This window comes from Protopterus annectens, chromosome 17.part0, assembly GCF_019279795.1.
Source record: "Protopterus annectens isolate FY-2018-M chromosome 17.part0, PAN1.0, whole genome shotgun sequence".
Classification (NCBI taxonomy): Eukaryota; Metazoa; Chordata; order Ceratodontiformes; family Protopteridae; genus Protopterus; species Protopterus annectens.
This window is the reverse complement of record NC_056751.1, coordinates 815,420,413-815,441,907: the sequence shown is the minus strand read 5'-3', so window position 1 is coordinate 815,441,907 and position 21,495 is coordinate 815,420,413. Positions and strand designations below refer to the sequence as shown.

Below are 21,495 nucleotides of genomic sequence, written 5' to 3'. Positions count from 1 at the left end.
CATTATCTCTAGCTTTATTAACAGTATCTATATAGGTTAAGAAATAAGGAAGAGACTAGTCTGCCATTATCTCTAGCTTTATTAACAGTATCTATATAGGTTAAGAAATAAGGAAGAGACTAGTCTGCCATTATCTCTAGCTTTATTAACAGTATCTATATAGGTTAGAAATAAGGAAGAGACTAGTCTGCCATTATCTCTAGCTTTATTAACAGTATCTATATAGGTTAAGAAATAAGGAAGAGACTAGTCTGCCATTATCTCTAGCTTTATTAACAGTATCTATATAGGTTAAGAAATAAGGAAGAGACTAGTCTGCCATTATCTCTAGCTTTATTAACAGTATCTATATAGGTTAAGAAATAAGGAAGAGACTAGTCTGCCATTATCTCTAGCTTTATTAACAGTATCTATATAGGTTAGAAATAAGGAAGAGACTAGTCTGCCATTATCTCTAGCTTTATTAACAGTATCTATATAGGTTAGAAATAAGGAAGAGACTAGTCTGCCATTATCTCTAGCTTTATTAACAGTATCTATATAGGTTAGAAATAAGGAAGAGACTAGTCTGCCATTATCTCTAGCTTTATTAACAGTATCTATATAGGTTAAGAAATAAGGAAGAGACTAGTCTGCCATTATCTCTAGCTTTATTAACAGTATCTATATAGGTTAAGAAATAAGGAAGAGACTAGTCTGCCATTATCTCTAGCTTTATTAACAGTATCTATATAGGTTAGAAATAAGGAAGAGACTAGTCTGCCATTATCTCTAGCTTTATTAACAGTATCTATATAGGTTAAGAAATAAGGAAGAGACTAGTCTGCCATTATCTCTAGCTTTATTAACAGTATCTATATAGGTTAAGAAATAAGGAAGAGACTAGTCTGCCATTATCTCTAGCTTTATTAACAGTATCTATATAGGTTAAGAAATAAGGAAGAGACTAGTCTGCCATTATCTCTAGCTTTATTAACAGTATCTATATAGGTTAAGAAATAAGGAAGAGACTAGTCTGCCATTATCTCTAGCTTTATTAACAGTATCTATATAGGTTAAGAAATAAGGAAGAGACTAGTCTGCCATTATCTCTAGCTTTATTAACAGTATCTATATAGGTTAAGAAATAAGGAAGAGACTAGTCTGCCATTATCTCTAGCTTTATTAACAGTATCTATATAGGTTAAGAAATAAGGAAGAGACTAGTCTGCCATTATCTCTAGCTTTATTAACAGTATCTATATAGGTTAAGAAATAAGGAAGAGACTAGTCTGCCATTATCTCTAGCTTTATTAACAGTATCTATATAGGTTAGAAATAAGGAAGAGACTAGTCTGCCATTATCTCTAGCTTTATTAACAGTATCTATATAGGTTAGAAATAAGGAAGAGACTAGTCTGCCATTATCTCTAGCTTTATTAACAGTATCTATATAGGTTAAGAAATAAGGAAGAGACTAGTCTGCCATTATCTCTAGCTTTATTAACAGTATCTATATAGGTTAAGAAATAAGGAAGAGACTAGTCTGCCATTATCTCTAGCTTTATTAACAGTATCTATATAGGTTAAGAAATAAGGAAGAGACTAGTCTGCCATTATCTCTAGCTTTATTAACAGTATCTATATAGGTTAAGAAATAAGGAAGAGACTAGTCTGCCATTATCTCTAGCTTTATTAACAGTATCTATATAGGTTAGAAATAAGGAAGAGACTAGTCTGCCATTATCTCTAGCTTTATTAACAGTATCTATATAGGTTAAGAAATAAGGAAGAGACTAGTCTGCCATTATCTCTAGCTTTATTAACAGTATCTATATAGGTTAAGAAATAAGGAAGAGACTAGTCTGCCATTATCTCTAGCTTTATTAACAGTATCTATATAGGTTAAGAAATAAGGAAGAGACTAGTCTGCCATTATCTCTAGCTTTATTAACAGTATCTATATAGGTTAAGAAATAAGGAAGAGACTAGTCTGCCATTATCTCTAGCTTTATTAACAGTATCTATATAGGTTAAGAAATAAGGAAGAGACTAGTCTGCCATTATCTCTAGCTTTATTAACAGTATCTATATAGGTTAAGAAATAAGGAAGAGACTAGTCTGCCATTATCTCTAGCTTTATTAACAGTATCTATATAGGTTAAGAAATAAGGAAGAGACTAGTCTGCCATTATCTCTAGCTTTATTAACAGTATCTATATAGGTTAAGAAATAAGGAAGAGACTAGTCTGCCATTATCTCTAGCTTTATTAACAGTATCTATATAGGTTAGAAATAAGGAAGAGACTAGTCTGCCATTATCTCTAGCTTTATTAACAGTATCTATATAGGTTAAGAAATAAGGAAGAGACTAGTCTGCCATTATCTCTAGCTTTATTAACAGTATCTATATAGGTTAGAAATAAGGAAGAGACTAGTCTGCCATTATCTCTAGCTTTATTAACAGTATCTATATAGGTTAAGAAATAAGGAAGAGACTAGTCTGCCATTATCTCTAGCTTTATTAACAGTATCTATATAGGTTAAGAAATAAGGAAGAGACTAGTCTGCCATTATCTCTAGCTTTATTAACAGTATCTATATAGGTTAAGAAATAAGGAAGAGACTAGTCTGCCATTATCTCTAGCTTTATTAACAGTATCTATATAGGTTAAGAAATAAGGAAGAGACTAGTCTGCCATTATCTCTAGCTTTATTAACAGTATCTATATAGGTTAAGAAATAAGGAAGAGACTAGTCTGCCATTATCTCTAGCTTTATTAACAGTATCTATATAGGTTAAGAAATAAGGAAGAGACTAGTCTGCCATTATCTCTAGCTTTATTAACAGTATCTATATAGGTTAAGAAATAAGGAAGAGACTAGTCTGCCATTATCTCTAGCTTTATTAACAGTATCTATATAGGTTAAGAAATAAGGAAGAGACTAGTCTGCCATTATCTCTAGCTTTATTAACAGTATCTATATAGGTTAAGAAATAAGGAAGAGACTAGTCTGCCATTATCTCTAGCTTTATTAACAGTATCTATATAGGTTAAGAAATAAGGAAGAGACTAGTCTGCCATTATCTCTAGCTTTATTAACAGTATCTATATAGGTTAGAAATAAGGAAGAGACTAGTCTGCCATTATCTCTAGCTTTATTAACAGTATCTATATAGGTTAGAAATAAGGAAGAGACTAGTCTGCCATTATCTCTAGCTTTATTAACAGTATCTATATAGGTTAAGAAATAAGGAAGAGACTAGTCTGCCATTATCTCTAGCTTTATTAACAGTATCTATATAGGTTAAGAAATAAGGAAGAGACTAGTCTGCCATTATCTCTAGCTTTATTAACAGTATCTATATAGGTTAAGAAATAAGGAAGAGACTAGTCTGCCATTATCTCTAGCTTTATTAACAGTATCTATATAGGTTAGAAATAAGGAAGAGACTAGTCTGCCATTATCTCTAGCTTTATTAACAGTATCTATATAGGTTAGAAATAAGGAAGAGACTAGTCTGCCATTATCTCTAGCTTTATTAACAGTATCTATATAGGTTAGAAATAAGGAAGAGACTAGTCTGCCATTATCTCTAGCTTTATTAACAGTATCTATATAGGTTAAGAAATAAGGAAGAGACTAGTCTGCCATTATCTCTAGCTTTATTAACAGTATCTATATAGGTTAAGAAATAAGGAAGAGACTAGTCTGCCATTATCTCTAGCTTTATTAACAGTATCTATATAGGTTAAGAAATAAGGAAGAGACTAGTCTGCCATTATCTCTAGCTTTATTAACAGTATCTATATAGGTTAGAAATAAGGAAGAGACTAGTCTGCCATTATCTCTAGCTTTATTAACAGTATCTATATAGGTTATGAAATAAGGAAGAGACTAGTCTGCCATTATCTCTAGCTTTATTAACAGTATCTATATAGGTTAAGAAATAAGGAAGAGACTAGTCTGTCATTATCTCTAGCTTTATTAACAGTATCTATATAGGTTAAGAAATAAGGAAGAGACTAGTCTGCCATTATCTCTAGCTTTATTAACAGTATCTATATAGGTTATGAAATAAGGAAGAGACTAGTCTGCCATTATCTCTAGCTTTATTAACAGTATCTATATAGGTTAAGAAATAAGGAAGAGACTAGTCTGTCATTATCTCTAGCTTTATTAACAGTATCTATATAGGTTAAGAAATAAGGAAGAGACTAGTCTGTCATTATCTCTAGCTTTATTAACAGTATCTATATAGGTTAGAAAAAGGAAGAGACTAATCTGCCTTTATCTGTAGCTTTATTAACAGTAACTATATAGGTTAAGAAACAAGGAAGAGACTAGTCTGCCATTATCTCTAGCTTTATTAACAGTATCTATATAGGTTAAGAAATAAGGAAGAGACTAGTCTGTCTTTATCTCTAGCTTTATTAACAGTATCTATATAGGTTAAGAAATAAGGAAGAGACTAGTCTGCCATTATCTGTAGCTTTATTAACAGTATCTATATAGGTTAGAAATAAGGAAGAGACTAGTCTGCCATTATCTCTATCTTTATAAACAGTATCTATATCGGTTAAGAAATAAGGAAGAGACTAGTCTGCCATTATCTCTGGCTTTATTAACAGTATCTATACAGGTTAAGAAATAAGGAAGAGACTAGTCTGCCATTATCTCTAGCTTTATTAACAGTATCTGTATAAGTTAAGAAATAAGGAAGAGACTAGTCTGCCATTATCTCTAGCTTTATTAACAGTATCTATATAGGTTAAGAAATAAGGAAGAGACTAGTCTGCCATTATCTCTACATTTATTAACAGTATCTATATAGGTTAAGAAACAAGGAAGAGACTAGTCTACCATTATCTCTAGCTTTATTAACAGTATCTATATAGGTTACGATATAAGGAAGAGACTAGTCTGTCATTATCTCTAGCTTTATTAACAGTATCTATATAGGTTAAGAAACAAGGAGGAGACTAGTCTGCCATTATCTCTAGCTTTATTAACAGTATCTATATAGGTTAAGAAATAAGGAAGAGACTAGTCTGCCATTATCTCTACCTTTATTAACAGTATCTATATAGGTTAAGAAACAAGGAAGAGACTAGTCTGCCATTATATCTAGCTTTATTAACAGTATCTATATAGGTTACGATATAAGGAAGAGACTAGTCTGCCATTATCTCTAGCTTTATTAACAGTATCTATATAGGTTAAGAAACAAGGAAGAGACTAGTCTGCCAGAATCTGTAGCTTTATTAACAGTATCTATATAGGTTAGAAATAAGGAAGAGACTAGTCTGCCATTATCTCTAGCTTTATTAACAGTATCTATATAGGTTACGATATAAGGAAGAGACTAGTCTGCCATTATCTCTAGCTTTATTAACAGTATCTATATAGGTTAAGAAACAAGGAAGAGACTAGTCTGCCAGTATCTGTAGCTTTATTAACAGTATCTATATAGGTTAGAAATAAGGAAGAGACTAGTCTGCCATTATCTCTAGGTTTATTAACAGTATCTATATAAGTTAGAAGGGCAGCGCTAGTACTATGGGAATGATGGAAACCATGTTGTGTAGGGGATAGGAGTTCTTCCTGCAGAAGATAGACTAGCAATTGTTTTTGAATACATTTTTCTGTTATTTTGGCGAGAGGAGATAAGATTGATAGGTCTACAATTACTAATGTCTGCTGAATGTCCTTCCTCGTGCAGATGGATAATGTGTGGATTTTTCCAGAGAGGGAATGTGGGATTCCCAGACTGACCTACTCATAAGGGTTGAGACAGAATAAGCAATGCTATTGATTCACTTGGAAGGTCATCAGCTGAAGAGTGCAGTGTTAGTTTGTTTAACTGAAGTTTTATATAGGATGTAGGCACAGGTTTGAAGGTGACTGTGGATGTGGTGAAATGTGGTTGTTGGGCCGAACTGGAATTAGATATTGAGGAATCCTTGATCAAAGATGCTATACAATCTATAAAATAAGAGTTGAACTGTATTGCAGTTTCAAGTGCTGAGTTATCGGTAGAGAGGTTTGGGTTGAATCTTTGGGCGGATTTCTTTAATGGATGTCCAAATTTGTTTAGGGTTGCATTTAGTATTATTTTGTACGTTATTATAGTATAGTTTTTTTGTCTTCGTGTATTTGCTAAATCATTGTGTCAATGTTTTGTGCTCTGGAGTTATTATCAAAAAACAGTTGCTCAAAAGCAATCTTTCTAAACTCATGCATATTATCCAGGTAATCTATTATTTTCTATATAGCACTCTGTAATTGTGCCTCTTCTTGGAGATTCCCCTTATTTTGGTTATACTCTAACCTTTGTCAGTCCCTCTAAATATTTCTTATCACTTAACCAGATCTCTTTTTATTTTATTTCTTCCCTATTTTTAAACTCCACTTTCATTTTATCCCATTTACTAGCTATAACTTCTAGAGTACTTTCTATATTCCGTAATATCACCCAGCTAATTTCCACTATTCATTCTTTAAATTCCTTGCTTTTTAACATATATGTGGGGAAGCGCCAGTATCTGATCTTTACTTCATTATTGCATTTGTATCTTACTAATTATTGGTGCATGATCTGAAATAGTTATTGGACGTATGTCAAACTTCTCAATTAAATGCACATGTTCCTGTGAAATACAACTTCTGTCTTTCCTCAGTTATTTTACCTTGAGGAATAATATGTAAACTTTCTCCAAGTTTTTACTACTGAATTCATATCTTTCATACCACATATTTTCATAAATTTATTCAGAAATCTACCGTCTTTTGTTATTTTTCCCTACTAGGCCCCCAGTACATCCTCATTGTTATAAATCAAATTCTGGCCTCCAACTACAAGTAATATTCCCTGCTAAAACCTGATTATTTCTCCCCACATTTTGTCAAGCTCCATAATAACAATTTTAGGTAGAATATAAATACATTGTCAGCATAATCTTCATTGCTTGACAGTTGCCCCTTACTACCACAAATCTGCCATTATTATATATATATATATTTCTCTTCTATTACTACTGGAGGTTCTCTTGCAATTAATATAAGTACTCCTGTTTTTGTCCCTGATATTCCCTAGAATATCCATCCTGAAAGACTTTATCAAATTCACATGCTCATTTCTTTCCAAATGTGTCTCCTGAAGAACTACTTGCGCTCTATATTTCTTACCATAATTAGGAAGTCCTTCCTTTTTGTCTATACCTGTGAGACCATTCATATTCCAAGATAATATGGAAAGTATCACAATCATGGTAAGAAGTTATTCCCACCTATTATGTATGGCAGCTTTTCAAATATTTATTTCCAGCTTTTGTGATATATACACCCATTAATATTTGACAGGTTAATCCTTTATACAGTTTTTTTTTCTTATAAACATTGTAACCTATATCACATATTACTTGATTGTTTTAATAAAAACCCTCAAAAAACAAACAAACAAACAAACAAACAAGAACTTGTTAACTTAATACAAACACACACATAATTATGTACTTCTTCAAATAATGAAATTGAACTCTCCTAATGGGAACATTTGTGCCGAACAGACACTTGCTAACACAGGCTCTAATTAACCTGAAATTGAGGTTATACCTGTTAAGACACATGTACTGCCTGTGCTTCTACTTAACTAATTGGTGTTTGTTCTTCTTTTTAATCTTTATCTCCCCCAGATATGAAAACAACTTGCATGCTTTTAGAAATCATTAACTTTTAGCCTTGAAGAAACCTGTGTTCTGTCTTTTATTATCCTATTATCAACATATCTCCATGGAAATGTAAGATAAAAAAAGAAAAATGTATTTGTCTGCTGCAGCTTGAAAGTCAAGCTGAAACTTTTATTGCTAAAGGAATACAGTACTTTTCATTATAGTGGGTTCTCTCATACTTAATTCTTTTCACTTAAAATGTGTTATTTGATTAAGCCAAGGGTCTTAATCTAAACATCCACCTATACAAAAGTAAGAGGAAATGTGACAATTCCTCTACATACATTATAATCTGTGTATTTTTATGCCCATCTCCCACACCAACAATCCAAGATTACAGCCTGTTAACTTAAATATATTTTTTTTGGCTTTTCTTCTCTTTTTGTACTGTAACACCTACATTTTTGTATATGAAAAAGAAAGAAAAAGAAGAGGAAGAAGAGAACAGCATTTGTTTATTTTAGTAAATGTATCATATACAAGAACAACTAAAATATTTTACTTTAAAATATGCAATTTATATTGTGAACAGTTTCATAGAAATATTAAGATCAGAAATCATTTGACTTACAGTTAAATTTTTCCTTCTTCTTGCCATCCCATCAGAGTCCTTGCAAACATTAAAAACATGAAGCGAGGCAAATGGTTTTCAGTTCTCCACATGTTTAACAAAGTAAGCCAAAGGTCCACTGTTTCCACTTATTCTTATACAGCTGTATTTCACAAATGCAGTTAATGCTTCTTGCATTTATTCATTAATTTCCATGTTCTTGGTCTTCTTCCTTATCATCTCCCTCTCCCATCACCAGATTCCAGTTTTATTTATTTATTTAAGTTCAATGACTGAGTTAGTCCACTGGGCCAATGGAAAGCCCATTTTCAGTGGAGGCCCGGGGGAAAAAGCTCCAAGAATGACATTTACAAGGAAGTTACACTTACAATTATTAAAATAATGAAGAATCAAGACACAAAATTATGTACAAAAAATATACACGCAAGACATATTTACAAAAATAAGCAATTTGTCATAAATCTTAAGAGTACATGATGGTAATGGCTACTTGCTGCTAGCCTGTGACAGCTAGGATTGAACATTTACAGAATACATAAACATTTTGTTGGAGAATTTAGCAAGGAAGAATGTAAAACAGAACAGCTGCAAGGTCCTTACAGGATTATGTGTAAAAAAATTCTTGAGGGGAGAGTGAGTGTTTTTCTATGAGAGAGGGTAGGAGGTTGGCAAAATGGTTAAGGTAGTTACCTTACAAACACAAGGTCCAGGGTTTGATTCTCACATGGGGTAATTGGCTAGGCTTAAAATGGCTCACAAGGGCAGTTAGCCTAATACTAATCTATCAACCTAATCTATAAAGTGGATTTAAGGGGTTATGTTGGAGTGTGACATGGGCATACCTATTTAGAAGACAGGTGAGAGAAAAGCTGAGATTTGAAATTTTTATGGTTAGGTAGGTTGCATAGATGAGGAGGGAGAGATTTCCACAGTTTAGCCAAGTAGAAGGACATTAATAGCTGGCCTGGTGGTTGCGAAGGTTTCTGGACTTAGAGGAGATTTTGGTGTAAGGATCTGATTGAGCAGTTGGGTATGCAGATTTTTAAGGTAGTTGCGAGGGATGGGCAGTCTGTAGGTATAAAGATGAACTTCTGGCCAATGATGAGTTGAAGGTAACTGAGATAGTTAGGTAGTTATAGCCAGTTTAGGGAGCAGAGGGACTGGCAGTGGTGAGATGAATTATTTGAACTGGTTGCAAATTTGAAGATTTTGTGGTAGCAGTCTTCAAGTTTGGATCTTAGGCCAAGTTGGAGATTGGAGAAGGTAGGGGCACCATACATGAGGAAGGGGAGCAGGAGGGAGGATGCAAGGGTTTGATGGGAAGAGGGGGGGTGAGGAAGCGGTGGTGTTTGTAGAGGAGACCTAACTTCTGGTGGTTTTCTTTATTGTGGTAATGATGTGGGTATCAAACTTTAGTTCTTCATCAATGATGATGCCGAGAAGCTTGGTATTGGGAACAATTTCAAGGGTGGTGTTGTTTTGGCTCTGTGTGGTGAAGGAGGCTTTGTCTATAAAAGAGTTTTTGGTAGGAGAAAAAATCATTAGTTTAGTTTTGTTTGCATTTAGAGCTAAATGGTTACACCTCATCCACAATTCAGTTGTGGTGAAGGCTAATTGGGTTTTTGCTATGAGATCAGAGGCGGAGAGGGCTGAGCAGATGATAGTGGAGTCATCAGCATATTGGATGGCAGACCCTTCTGGGATGGAGCTACGAAAGTTGTTAATGAATTGGTTAAAGAGTAGAGATCCAAGAACAGAGCCTAGGGGGACTCCAGTGGGTGTGGGTAGGAAGGGGGAGGTTGACATTTTCCATTGCACATCTTGTTGGTGGTTTGCCAGGTAGCTGGAAAACCAGGCAATGGTAGAGGGAGAGAGATGTAAGGTGGAGAGTTGTGACAAGAGTAGGGTGTGGGAGATGGTGTTAAATGCTTTTGACAGATCTAGGAATAGGGAAGATATGAATTTGCATGAGTCACATTCCTGGTTGATGGTTCCTAGAAAGGCTAGAAGGGCAGTTGTGATACTGTGACCAGGGTGGCAGTGTTGAGTAGGGGATAGATAGAAGATTACTTTGGGTTAGGTGTGTCATGGGTTGTGCTTGAATGGATTTTTCCTAGTATATTTGAGGTAGGGGAAAGGATGGCAATAGGCCTGAAGTTGGTGGTGTCTGTGTTTTTACCTCCTTTGTGGAGGGAGATGATGTAAGCATGGCGCCAGATAGAAGGGACATATGACTCTTTAATGGATCTATTTATAAGAATGGAGATGGGGTATACAATGCTGTCTGCTGATTGTTTGAGGAAGGTGGGTGGAAGATTATTGTGTGGATTGCGGCAGGGTTTGAGTTTAAGGAGAAATCCTTTTATGGTGCTTGTGGGGATGGGAATAAGACAGAAAGGTGTGGAGAGGGTAGGTGTCTATGCTCATGGTTGTAGTGGGAAGGACTGGGGATGGATGTTAAGGGTGGGAAAGAGGAAGAAGATAGTTTGGCAATGCAGTCAGTGAAAAAAGAGTTGAACTAGTTGGCTGTATCAAGGTCAGAAAGGTTGGGATTTTGGCAGGGGGATTCTTTATTTCCAGGGTGCAGAATGGAAAAGATTGAGTCCCAGAATTGTTTGGGATTGGTTGCGTGCAAGGACTGTAGCTTGGAGAATTGTGCTTTGTGGTCCTTATTTATTAGTTTCTTTGTGGAGTTAACAAAGTTGTTTATATTCTAAGAGGGAGTTGGGATTTTTTTTGTTTTTGATATTGTTTCCATTTTTTGTCTCTTAAATGCATGGCTAGCATAGTTTCTTAGGATAACCAAGGGCAAGGTATTCCCAATTCTTCTGGTCAACTCCTCTGCTTTTCTCTGTCTCTCTAGCATTTTCATTTGTAACAGTTAAAAAGGTTTCACTGGCAAAGTCTCTTCATGTGCTTAATTATCAAAAGGATGAGATGCAGAGTCCCCTTTTGCTTGACTGTCCCTGTATTTACATTTGCTTCTCTTTCAGTTTGCTAGATGAGGAGCATTTTTGGGAAAGACCTCCTTGACATCTAGCTAATAACATTTATCAGCTTCCACTCTCGAGGGAAAAGGTCTTCCTTTCCATACTACTGCCATTGTGATAGATACGGTTTATAATTTGAATTCCACACCAATATTGACAAATACATGATGAGTTGCTAGCCTTAAGAGCTTACAGCAAATGCACCTGTCTGCCTCATGTTATGACCAACATTTGTTGTACCCATTAAGATTTTTTAATGTACAGCTACAAAACAGAGTTGTAATCACTGGTTCCCTTAGATTTCACCCATCTTGGTCTCAGACCAGTGTATTCTAATGTAATCTTACTAGCAGAGGATGTTGATAATTCTCCTCTGCCAGAATCTATTTCTCGGATTCATAATCCATGCTGCTACTGGCCAGACCAATTCTGAAACTAATGTCTTTGTTACTAAATGTTTCCACTGAGCCAACCAGTATGATAAATTAGAGTAACTTATAGCTATATAGTCTCCATTTAAAAAGTGCAGACACCAACAGTCATACCATTGCCATGGGGTTGCTGATAACAATGAAACTAGAGAGGAAGTAGGTCTTGCTGGACTATGAGAATATCTCTATACCCCAAATTTGATGGATTAGAGAAACTTTTGGTCTACTGCCTTGAATTCATAAATTCCTTCAGCCCGTAGGACATAATCTAGGCTATCACAAACTGTAAAGTGAAGGTGTGTGGGTGTATCTCACCTGCCATAAACTGTATAAGTATAAGTAGTAAAGACAGATTCAAATGAAAGTACAACTGTTTTGTGACTGGCCCTCATTAAGTGTGATCACAAGCCATCAAAAACACTCCACTGCAAGTAAAAGTCACTGTCACAAAATACTGAAAAACAATTTTGCAAGGGGTACACACACACACACACACACACACACACACACACACACACACACACACACACACACACACACACACACACACACTCACTCACTACTTCTGCATACCAGCTCTGCTGTATATTGACAAAGACAGAAAACTCAGTCTCAGTCTTGCAGTTTCTGAGGCTTTGCCTAAAGCCACAGAGTGCACTCTGATGGTGCAAAGATACAGTGCCTTCCACACATTTAGACCAGCTACTGTACAGGGAGAGACTAAAAGTGGAGGTGTCTTAATCTACATCAAAAACAAACATACCTTAAGGCTGGTCAAATGGGCTGATGCATTTCAGTTTCTTCATGTCCAAATTACCTTAGTTAAAGTCACATGTCATATCCATAGATCACCACCTATGACCTATAAAACCTATATCATATCCATAGATCACCACCTATGACCTATAAAACCTATATCATATCCATAGATCACCACCTATGACCTATAAAACCTATATCATATCCATAGATCACCACATATGACCTATAAAACTATATCATATCCATAGATCACCACCTATGATCTATAAAACCTATATCATATCCACAGATCACCACATATGACCTATAAAACCTATATCATATCCATAGATCACTATCTATGACCTATAAAACCTATATCATATCCATAGATCACCATCTATGACCTATAAAATCTATATCATATCCATAGATCACTACCTATGACCTATAAAACCTATATCATATCCATAGAGCACCACCTATGACCCATAAAACCTATATCATATCCAGATCACCACCTATGACCTATAAAACCTATATCATATCCATAGATCACCACCTATGACCTATAAAACCTATATCATATCCATAGATCAACACTTATGACCTATAAAACCTATATCATATCCATAGATCACCACCTATGACCTATAAAACCTATATCATATCCATAGATCACCATCTATGACCTATAAAATCTATATCATATCCATAGATCACTACCTATGACCTATAAAACCTATATCATATCCATAGAGCACCACATATGACCTATAAAACCTATATCATATCCAGATCACCACCTATGACCTATAAAACCTATATCATATCCATAGATCACCACCTATGACCTATAAAACCTATATCATATCCATAGAGCACCACCTATGACCTATAAAACCTATATCATATCCAGATCACCACCTATGACCTATAAAACCTATATCATATCCATAGATCACCACCTATGACCTATAAAACTATATCATATCCATAGATCACCACCTATGACCTATAAAACCTATATCATATCCACAGATCACCACATATGACCTATAAAACCTATATCATATCCATAGATCACTATCTATGACCTATAAAACCTATATCATATCCATAGATCACCATCTATGACCTATAAAATCTATATCATATCCATAGATCACTACCTATGACCTATAAAACCTATATCATATCCATAGAGCACCACCTATGACCTATAAAACCTATATCATATCCAGATCACCACCTATGACCTATAAAACCTATATCATATCCATATATCACCACCTATGACCTATAAAACCTATATCATATACATAGAGCACCACCTATGACCTATAAAACCTATATCATATACATAGAGCACCACCTATGACCTATAAAACCTATATCATATCCAGATCACCACCTATGACCTATAAAACCTATATCATATCCATAGATCACCACCTATGACTTATAAAACCTATATTATATCCATTGATCACCATCTATGACCTATAAAACCATAGATCACCATCTATGACCTATAAAACCTATATCATATCCATAGATCACCACATATGATGCATAAAACCTATAGCTCATACTTTGACATACTGTAGGCGCTTACCATTCAAACCAATACCATATTCATGGAGGACTTTACCCCTCTATAAACTGGGAATCCTACATAATCCCAAATGTGCAGGCTCAGAAATTCATGGACTCTGTAAACACAAATACCCTGGACCAAGTTGGTCCATTTGCCCACTGGAGGTGCAAACATACTGGATGTGTCACTCACAAATATGGGAGAATGCTGCATCCTTTCCCCAGTGCACTGTCCTCTCTGGTAAGCTCAGACCATCAAGCTGTCACCTTCAAAATAAAAATCAGTGCTGTAACTCCAGCAAACCTTGAAGCAGTTAGAAACTACTTTAAGGTAAACTACCAGCCTAACTATTATTAAGCAATTACCTAACAAAATATTAGGCCCTTCCAAACTTGGAGAACACAGGTGCCTATAGAGAATTGTCACAGAAGCTCGCAACAGTCATGTTAATACAGGCATAAAGACAACTGAATCTACCAGAACCAAGCTTAGAACAAACCACCCTGGTGGAATCCAAACATTAACAGACTGTACAGAAAAAGAAAATAAATTCATAGCTAAAATGAGGAAGTGCAAAGCCCAGTAGGACAAATACTCTGTAATCAAGCTAAACAAACAAGAGGGCAAATTAAGTCTAAAAGCCTATTTTGAGGTAAAGATAACCTCCCAGGCCAAGGACGGCCACAAGGCTTTCTTTAGCTGTGTGTCAAACCTCAAAGGCAGTACACAGCAGTGCACAGAAATGATTACCAATGGAGCCACTTACACAAAGCTGTAAGATATAGTAAATATACTGGCCAACAAATTCAGCTCCAATTTTACTGCCCTCTCTTTTGGCCAAGTAATGCCATCAAATATAATTCGCCCAGCTACCACTAGGGAGCAGGTACTATATGCAATTTCTAAGGCTAAGAACACCACATCAATGAGCCCCCAATAATATCTTTCTAAATACCCAGAAGCTTAACCTATCTGGACCTCTAGTAACAATATAACAATATCCTTGAGACAGCCTTTGTGCTACATGAATGGAGGACTGCAACAGTCATCCCTCTGCACAAGGACAGTCCATCAATAGACCCCAGGAACTACAAACCCATAAATCTGACTGGTCTCGTATTGAAAGCCATGGAAAGAATTATCATGGATATGATTAATAATGACATAGGAAACCTTCAGACACTAGACCATTGCAGTTTGGTTTTGTCAAAGGCAAATCATGCATACTCACCTGGTAGATTTTGAAAATATCATCAAGGCAATGAATGAGGTCAAAATGGTGCACACTGCCTACCTTGACCTGGCTAAGGCATTTGGTACAATACCTCACTCCGGCATTGTAAACAGATTCATGGAACTAGGCATTAAACCTTATGCACTGGTTAGCCAGCTGGCTCTCAGATAGAACCCAGGAAGTTAGTAGTTATGCAGACAATTCAACCATTACTTGTTCAGCTAATTCTACAACAGAACTACTACTAATAACCCAGGATGCCTTTACTGTTACTGAAACTTGGATGGCCAATAATCATTTAGCCCTAAACCCAAATAAAACCAAATTACTATTGTTTATCCCTAAAAAATGTCTCTATTAACAAGACAGATGTTATCATTCACTCTCAAAACAATAGCATTATAGAAGTGGTCTCCCACACAAAATTACTCGGAGTTATTCTAGATGAAAACCTGACATTCGACCTCCACATCCACAATAATATCAAAAAAGCCATACCAAAAATTGGGAACCCTCTGTAGACATAAACACTTCTTCAGTCATTCTACAAAGCATACCCTAGCCTCATCCCTTCTCCTACCTTCTCCCCTGTATGGTGCTCCTATCCTCACCAACATCCAGTCCTCCCTAAAAACTAAGCTTGCAACCTGTTACAACAAGGTTGCCAAATTCGCAGTCAATGCAAAATACTCTTCCCATCACCGTATCTCTCTACAACAGCTAAACTGGCTCGAGCTTCCATATTATCTAACCTACCTACAGTTACTCACTGCACATAAAATTATTCACAAACCCTTGGACTGCCCAGCCCTCTCTTCTATCTTAACCCACTATCATCCAAACAAGCCACTCAGATCCGAAAAACAACTTCTCTTGCAAACAGACAAACCAAAACTTCCAGTGGGTAACATGCTCTATTCCTTTTCTGTCTCTAAACTGTGGAATTCTCTCCACATATATCTATCAGAACCTCTAGCAAAATTTTCTCCTTTAAAAAAATCTCTCCAGCAGCACCTCCTCACCCAATGGCAATGCAGTTGCCTCAATTCCCAACCTTCCATAATCTGATTTTTCACTCCCTACGATATATTTCACCCTGTTCTGCTTCTTCGCCCCTCCCACCCTTCCTTATCACTGCCTTTCACATCTAGTCCCCCTAACCGTTCCTCTCTATGTCATAATTAATCTAATTTATTCACAGTCTCCCTCTATGGTTCCTACTGGACCCTGTAAACATCCCTGCATGACTGCTTTATCACCACTAATTATCAAAATATATTACTCCCTACTAGTGCATATATCAACCTTATTAACCCATACATATCACATTTACTCATCCATCATATACTGATCACTGCATACTACCTTTCATCTATGTACAATACGTTGTACAATACTGATTGTACATTAAGTTTTGCCTTTGTATAATACTCTGTACATACATATTATATGTTAACATGTAGTCCTACTTCGTGTCTGTACCATTATCTCAGTCATTGTTATATTATTATATGTATTCTAATAACTGTTTGAGTTTTTATATACTAGTATACTAACTTTACATGTGGAGATTTTCTCCCTGGGCTTCCACTGAAAATGGGCTTCTTTGACCCAGTGGACTTTCCCGTTAAGCAAATGTCAATAAATAAAATAATAAATAAATAAAAAGAATACAGCGTGTAAACAGCATATCCTATGCATATTACCTCAAAGCCCTGTCTCTGTACTTAGTTTTTGAGAGGCAATTTGTGCCTGGCATACAATGTATACTTGGATCGTGCTCTGATCAGTCTTTTGCACATCTGCAGAACCAGTAGCATTGGAATTACTCGATCTAGGGAGTTGAACCTTACTTGCAACATAAGCAAGACACGTTGGAGGGACAAGTATGTCTCTCAGAGAATTACCATACTCCAGATCAGGCATCCCATCCATGTGATGCAGAGCCTTTCTCTAACACCATTCAAGCGTAACCTGGACCAGTGGATGGGAAATCAAAAATTCACCCCAGGTCTAGCACCTATGACTTTAATTGGCACATGCAGTCTGTAAATCATACTGTGGCTTACATATAACCCTTAAAATAACCTCTAAGGCTCAAAACACTTGTAGGATACATTTATGGTACATAGCTAGGCTTATAAAGGCCCCAGTGGTCATTAGCATTGATTACACCTATGAATCTACAAGTACAACTCCCAGTGTTTGCACATACGACTGTCTATCACTGTTGTGTTTGATACAAGCCTGGCACATCTTCTAAACTGGTAGGTTCAACCATAATTATTGCAGGAATTTTATAGAGTCTCCTGTAAATGAGGAGGCATTGACTACAAGCTTTGGATGAGGAGGTCCTAGATAAGTTTTATGCAAAATGTTCACCATAAGAAAGAAAAAAAGAGCAATAGAAGAGGGGAGAAACTTTTAGACAGGATAGATTAATAGAAGAGGGGAGAAACTTTTAGACAGGATAGATTAATAGAAGAGGGGAGAAACTTTTAGACAGGATAGATTAATAGAAGAGGGGAGAAACTTTTAGACAGGATAGATTAATAGAAGAGGGGAGAAACTTTTAGACAGGATAGATTAATAGAAGAGGGGAGAAAAGTTTAGACAGGATAGATCAATAGAAGAGGGGAGAAACTTTTAGACAGGATAGATTAATAGAAGAGGGGAGAAACGTTTAGACAGGATAGATCAATAGAAGAGGGGAGAAACTTTTAGACAGGATAGATTTTAGCCTGTTAAGAAGAATAGAAGCAGTAGAACCATATATTGCCAGACATGATGAGCCCAGAGGCTAGCTGTCTGACTTTTGTACACTAGACTAGCCTGAAGAGACTGATGTCACCTATGTCATGTAGCTGGATTAAACTGGAAGCAAATGGGACAATGAGAAACCTTGTTATGGTATTCAGAAACTAAGTGTACTGTGGAACCCTGTTTATAAGAAGGCTGCTCAGTGCACTACAGGTGTCCAACTGAAAGGCTGCTATAGCACTATAGTGTTATAAAGCCTAATGGCAGTAATGCTGCAGTCATGTACGGGAAAAGACTACATGCAAATGCTGCAGTCTGAGACACAGCTAATGTAAATTAGCCATATACTCTGCCCAAGAGCCATAACAGCAAGAACAAAATAGTGAGGTGCAGTGATTCAAGGAGAAATATTACTGGGCTGTTTTGAAGCAGGGACTGAATGTGCTGTTTTTGGTGTTCACCTGTTGCTGTCTTGGAAGCAGCAAGGCAGTTAGCACTGCAGCAGGTAAGGCACCCGAGGGTGTGTGTGTGTGTGTGTGTGTGTGTGTGTGTGTGTGTGTGTGTGTGTGTGTGTGTGTGTGTGTGCAGGGGGGGCTGACTGTGTGCATGTGACACTGTATGTGTAGAGGGCTGTGCAACATGTTATGCGGGTTGGTAGAGTGGAACACATGCAGTTTTTCCATCTGGTAGTAAGTGTCCAATACAGAAATATGAAAAGGAGTCAGTAATGAACTTTTGCTTTATGTAGTTCTTGCATGTTTCTGAATCACTACTTAGTTCCACAGAACAGCTGGGGCACACAGCATAGCACTGTTACTACTAAGGCACTGACCTTTCTGAATTCCCCCACTCTGTGCTTCCTTAAGACAGTAGAGATAATGAATTTGCCTCCTGGGAAGTGGAATAACCTGACAGCAGGTACATCACACCTTCTAAATGGGTTTGGGTGTTATGAGGAAGAATGGCAGAAAATATTAACTTTCTGAGAAAAAAAAACTGCTTCCTACGTCTTAGAAGCAGTAGAGAGGAGTCATAAAAAGAAAGCATGCACACAGCTGAACAATAAACAGCAAAGTAAAATGAGGGGAGAGATGAGTAATATTTTATGGAAAGGGTGGGGCTGCAGGCAGCCTGGGAGAAGGTTTTAGCTACATAGCTGTCTTAATGTTTATGGTATCAGACCTAAACATTACTCATTACTCTCCACTTCCTACAGCAAGAACTCTGGACAGAGCCATAAATAAACGTGGGACAAAGGCCCAAAATAGGGAACATTTTAAATATTGCTATTACAAACTTAGAAAGTTGATAGAATAACCGGTTTTGCATTAGCATGTATTTTCTAAAGGGTATGAAGTCTGAAACTCAAATGCCTGTCATTATTTTCTAACTTCAATCTTCAATGATTTGTCACCAATTTGCCAGAAAACCACAATTTTATGAAAAAGGGCCAAAAATTTGAGGCAAAAATCTGGACATTCTGTGAAAATCTGTACAGATGAGAGGTATGAAGTTACTGTATATGGACCTCTTGTAGTCATATCTATCAACTTCTGGTTTAATGCATTATGAACTCTCTCTGTTCTAAAGGGCTTAACTGCTGCAAAAAACATTTTAAAAGCATTTAACATTTGTCCTTTCAACCCTCTTTACACTGTACAGATGAAGATAATGCTGTGGGCCTTATTCTCCATGGCTTTGATCGCTTCCCTTGTCATTGTTCTCCTTGAAACAATTGCATTCCATCGTCTGTAAAAGGTTGATTTTGGTACCAGTGTCTGACACCATGTATTTTGCTCTTCTTTTTGTAATATACGAATATTAGACCCCTAAAACCTTGCAGAAATCTCTGAACTTAAATACTATAGCTAATGCTTGCTCCGCTGAGTGCCCACCACCATATTTGCATCCTTGGCTGTAGCCTGACATTCCAGACTTTGATCAGCCGTTCTGCTTCTGTAAATCCACAAATGCTATTAAACTTCCATCTACACAATACCTGAAGATCTGGGGATACCAGAAAAACCCAGAAAGTTTAGAAACTCAGACCCCGGGATTCATGAAGCTCGGCGCAAGGCCGGCGTAAGGCCTGCGCCGGTGGTGCAGTGAATAGCCGGCGCAGTAGCGCCATATACATATTAATGAGAGTGCACCGGAATCACAGACACATGCGTAGTGTACGTGAGCGAGCCCAGGTAGGATGCGTCTGGAGGCGTGTCTAAGCCGGCATGAGGTGAGCAACCTAATGTGCTGACAGCCACGGTCCGCCCACAATAGTAATGGCAGCAGCCAGGTCCCGTGCAGAATGAAACGCACGTACAGTATGCAACATAGTACCCGTCCCAAATTAACGGAGAAGCAAATACAAGCCACGAAGGCATAAGTGTACCCGTCCAAGGAGCAAAGGATACGCATAAGACCGCGTTCGTCCCGCAATGCACCGTCAGTGTTTACACTCAGAGAAGGTGTACAGCCGCATGTCAGCGCCGCACCGACATAGGAGCAGCGATTAAGGTCACCACCTGTCCCACTTTGGTTGGGGCAGTCTCTCCATGGCCAGTTGTGTCCCGAAAAAACGTATTAGAAATGGCTGATGTGCTACGATTGTAGGACACAATGATATCCCGTATTTAATGTAATGGTAGCATGAATTGGTTATTTCTGTAACAGAAATACCTAAATGACACAAGAAACAGAATAAGCAAGCAAATTGCCACAACAATAAGCTTATTATTTAGGCAAACAAGTGAAGTTCTATGCTATATAGTGACCGTTTGTATGTGTCGGCCTGTAAAGTCAGATGTGAGTCCCGGAAATATCCCAGATCGGAAACTGGAAAAGGTGGAAACCCCAGTAGCGACATGGCCATGGTCACCAGGGTTACCTGCTGTCCCAATGTGCCATGGACAGTCCCTGATTGGACAGTTGTGTCCCTGCAACAATCGTAAAAATGGAAAATGACCTCCGATCCCCTGTCAAGAAAATTCACGCAATATACATGTAATAGTAGCATAAAACATATACATTACTATATGAAACACAGACATGGCATAAGAACATAAATAAGGAACCCAAATGCTTACAGAATAAACATAGTATGGCAAACAAGTGAAGTTCTGTCAACTGCACTAGCCGTGGGTATGTGTAGTCCTGCAAATTCCGAAGTTTCCACATAACATGCCCCACTATGGGCATTGGAAAAGGTGCCAACCATAATGGTCACAAGCAGTAGTGACAGTACATAGCCGGGTAGCTGTGCTGACATAACAACAGTAAGGAAGCAAGATACCTCAAACACAGGCAAACATGTGCATAGCAACATATCCCACACCCAGCAACGTCTCTGTTGCATACACTGGATGGCGTATGATGAAGTGTAATATCCAGAAGCAGAACCCATGCATTCGGATGTACTACACAATAGCCTCATTGTACAGTCCCCCGTTCCCACCCAAA

At 37.0% G+C, this 21,495-nt stretch overlaps 1 protein-coding gene across 1 annotated transcript in view; it reads left to right on the top strand.

Moving 5' to 3' along the window:
- SBF2 (SET binding factor 2) overlaps positions 1–21,495 on the top strand; it is a 3,151,758-nt gene that overhangs the window by 1,484,160 nt on the left and 1,646,103 nt on the right. The window contains exon 7 of the mRNA XM_044058929.1: positions 12,302–12,313. Coding sequence (XP_043914864.1) covers positions 12,302–12,313 — 12 coding nt within the window. The remainder of the gene's footprint in view (positions 1–12,301; positions 12,314–21,495) is intronic.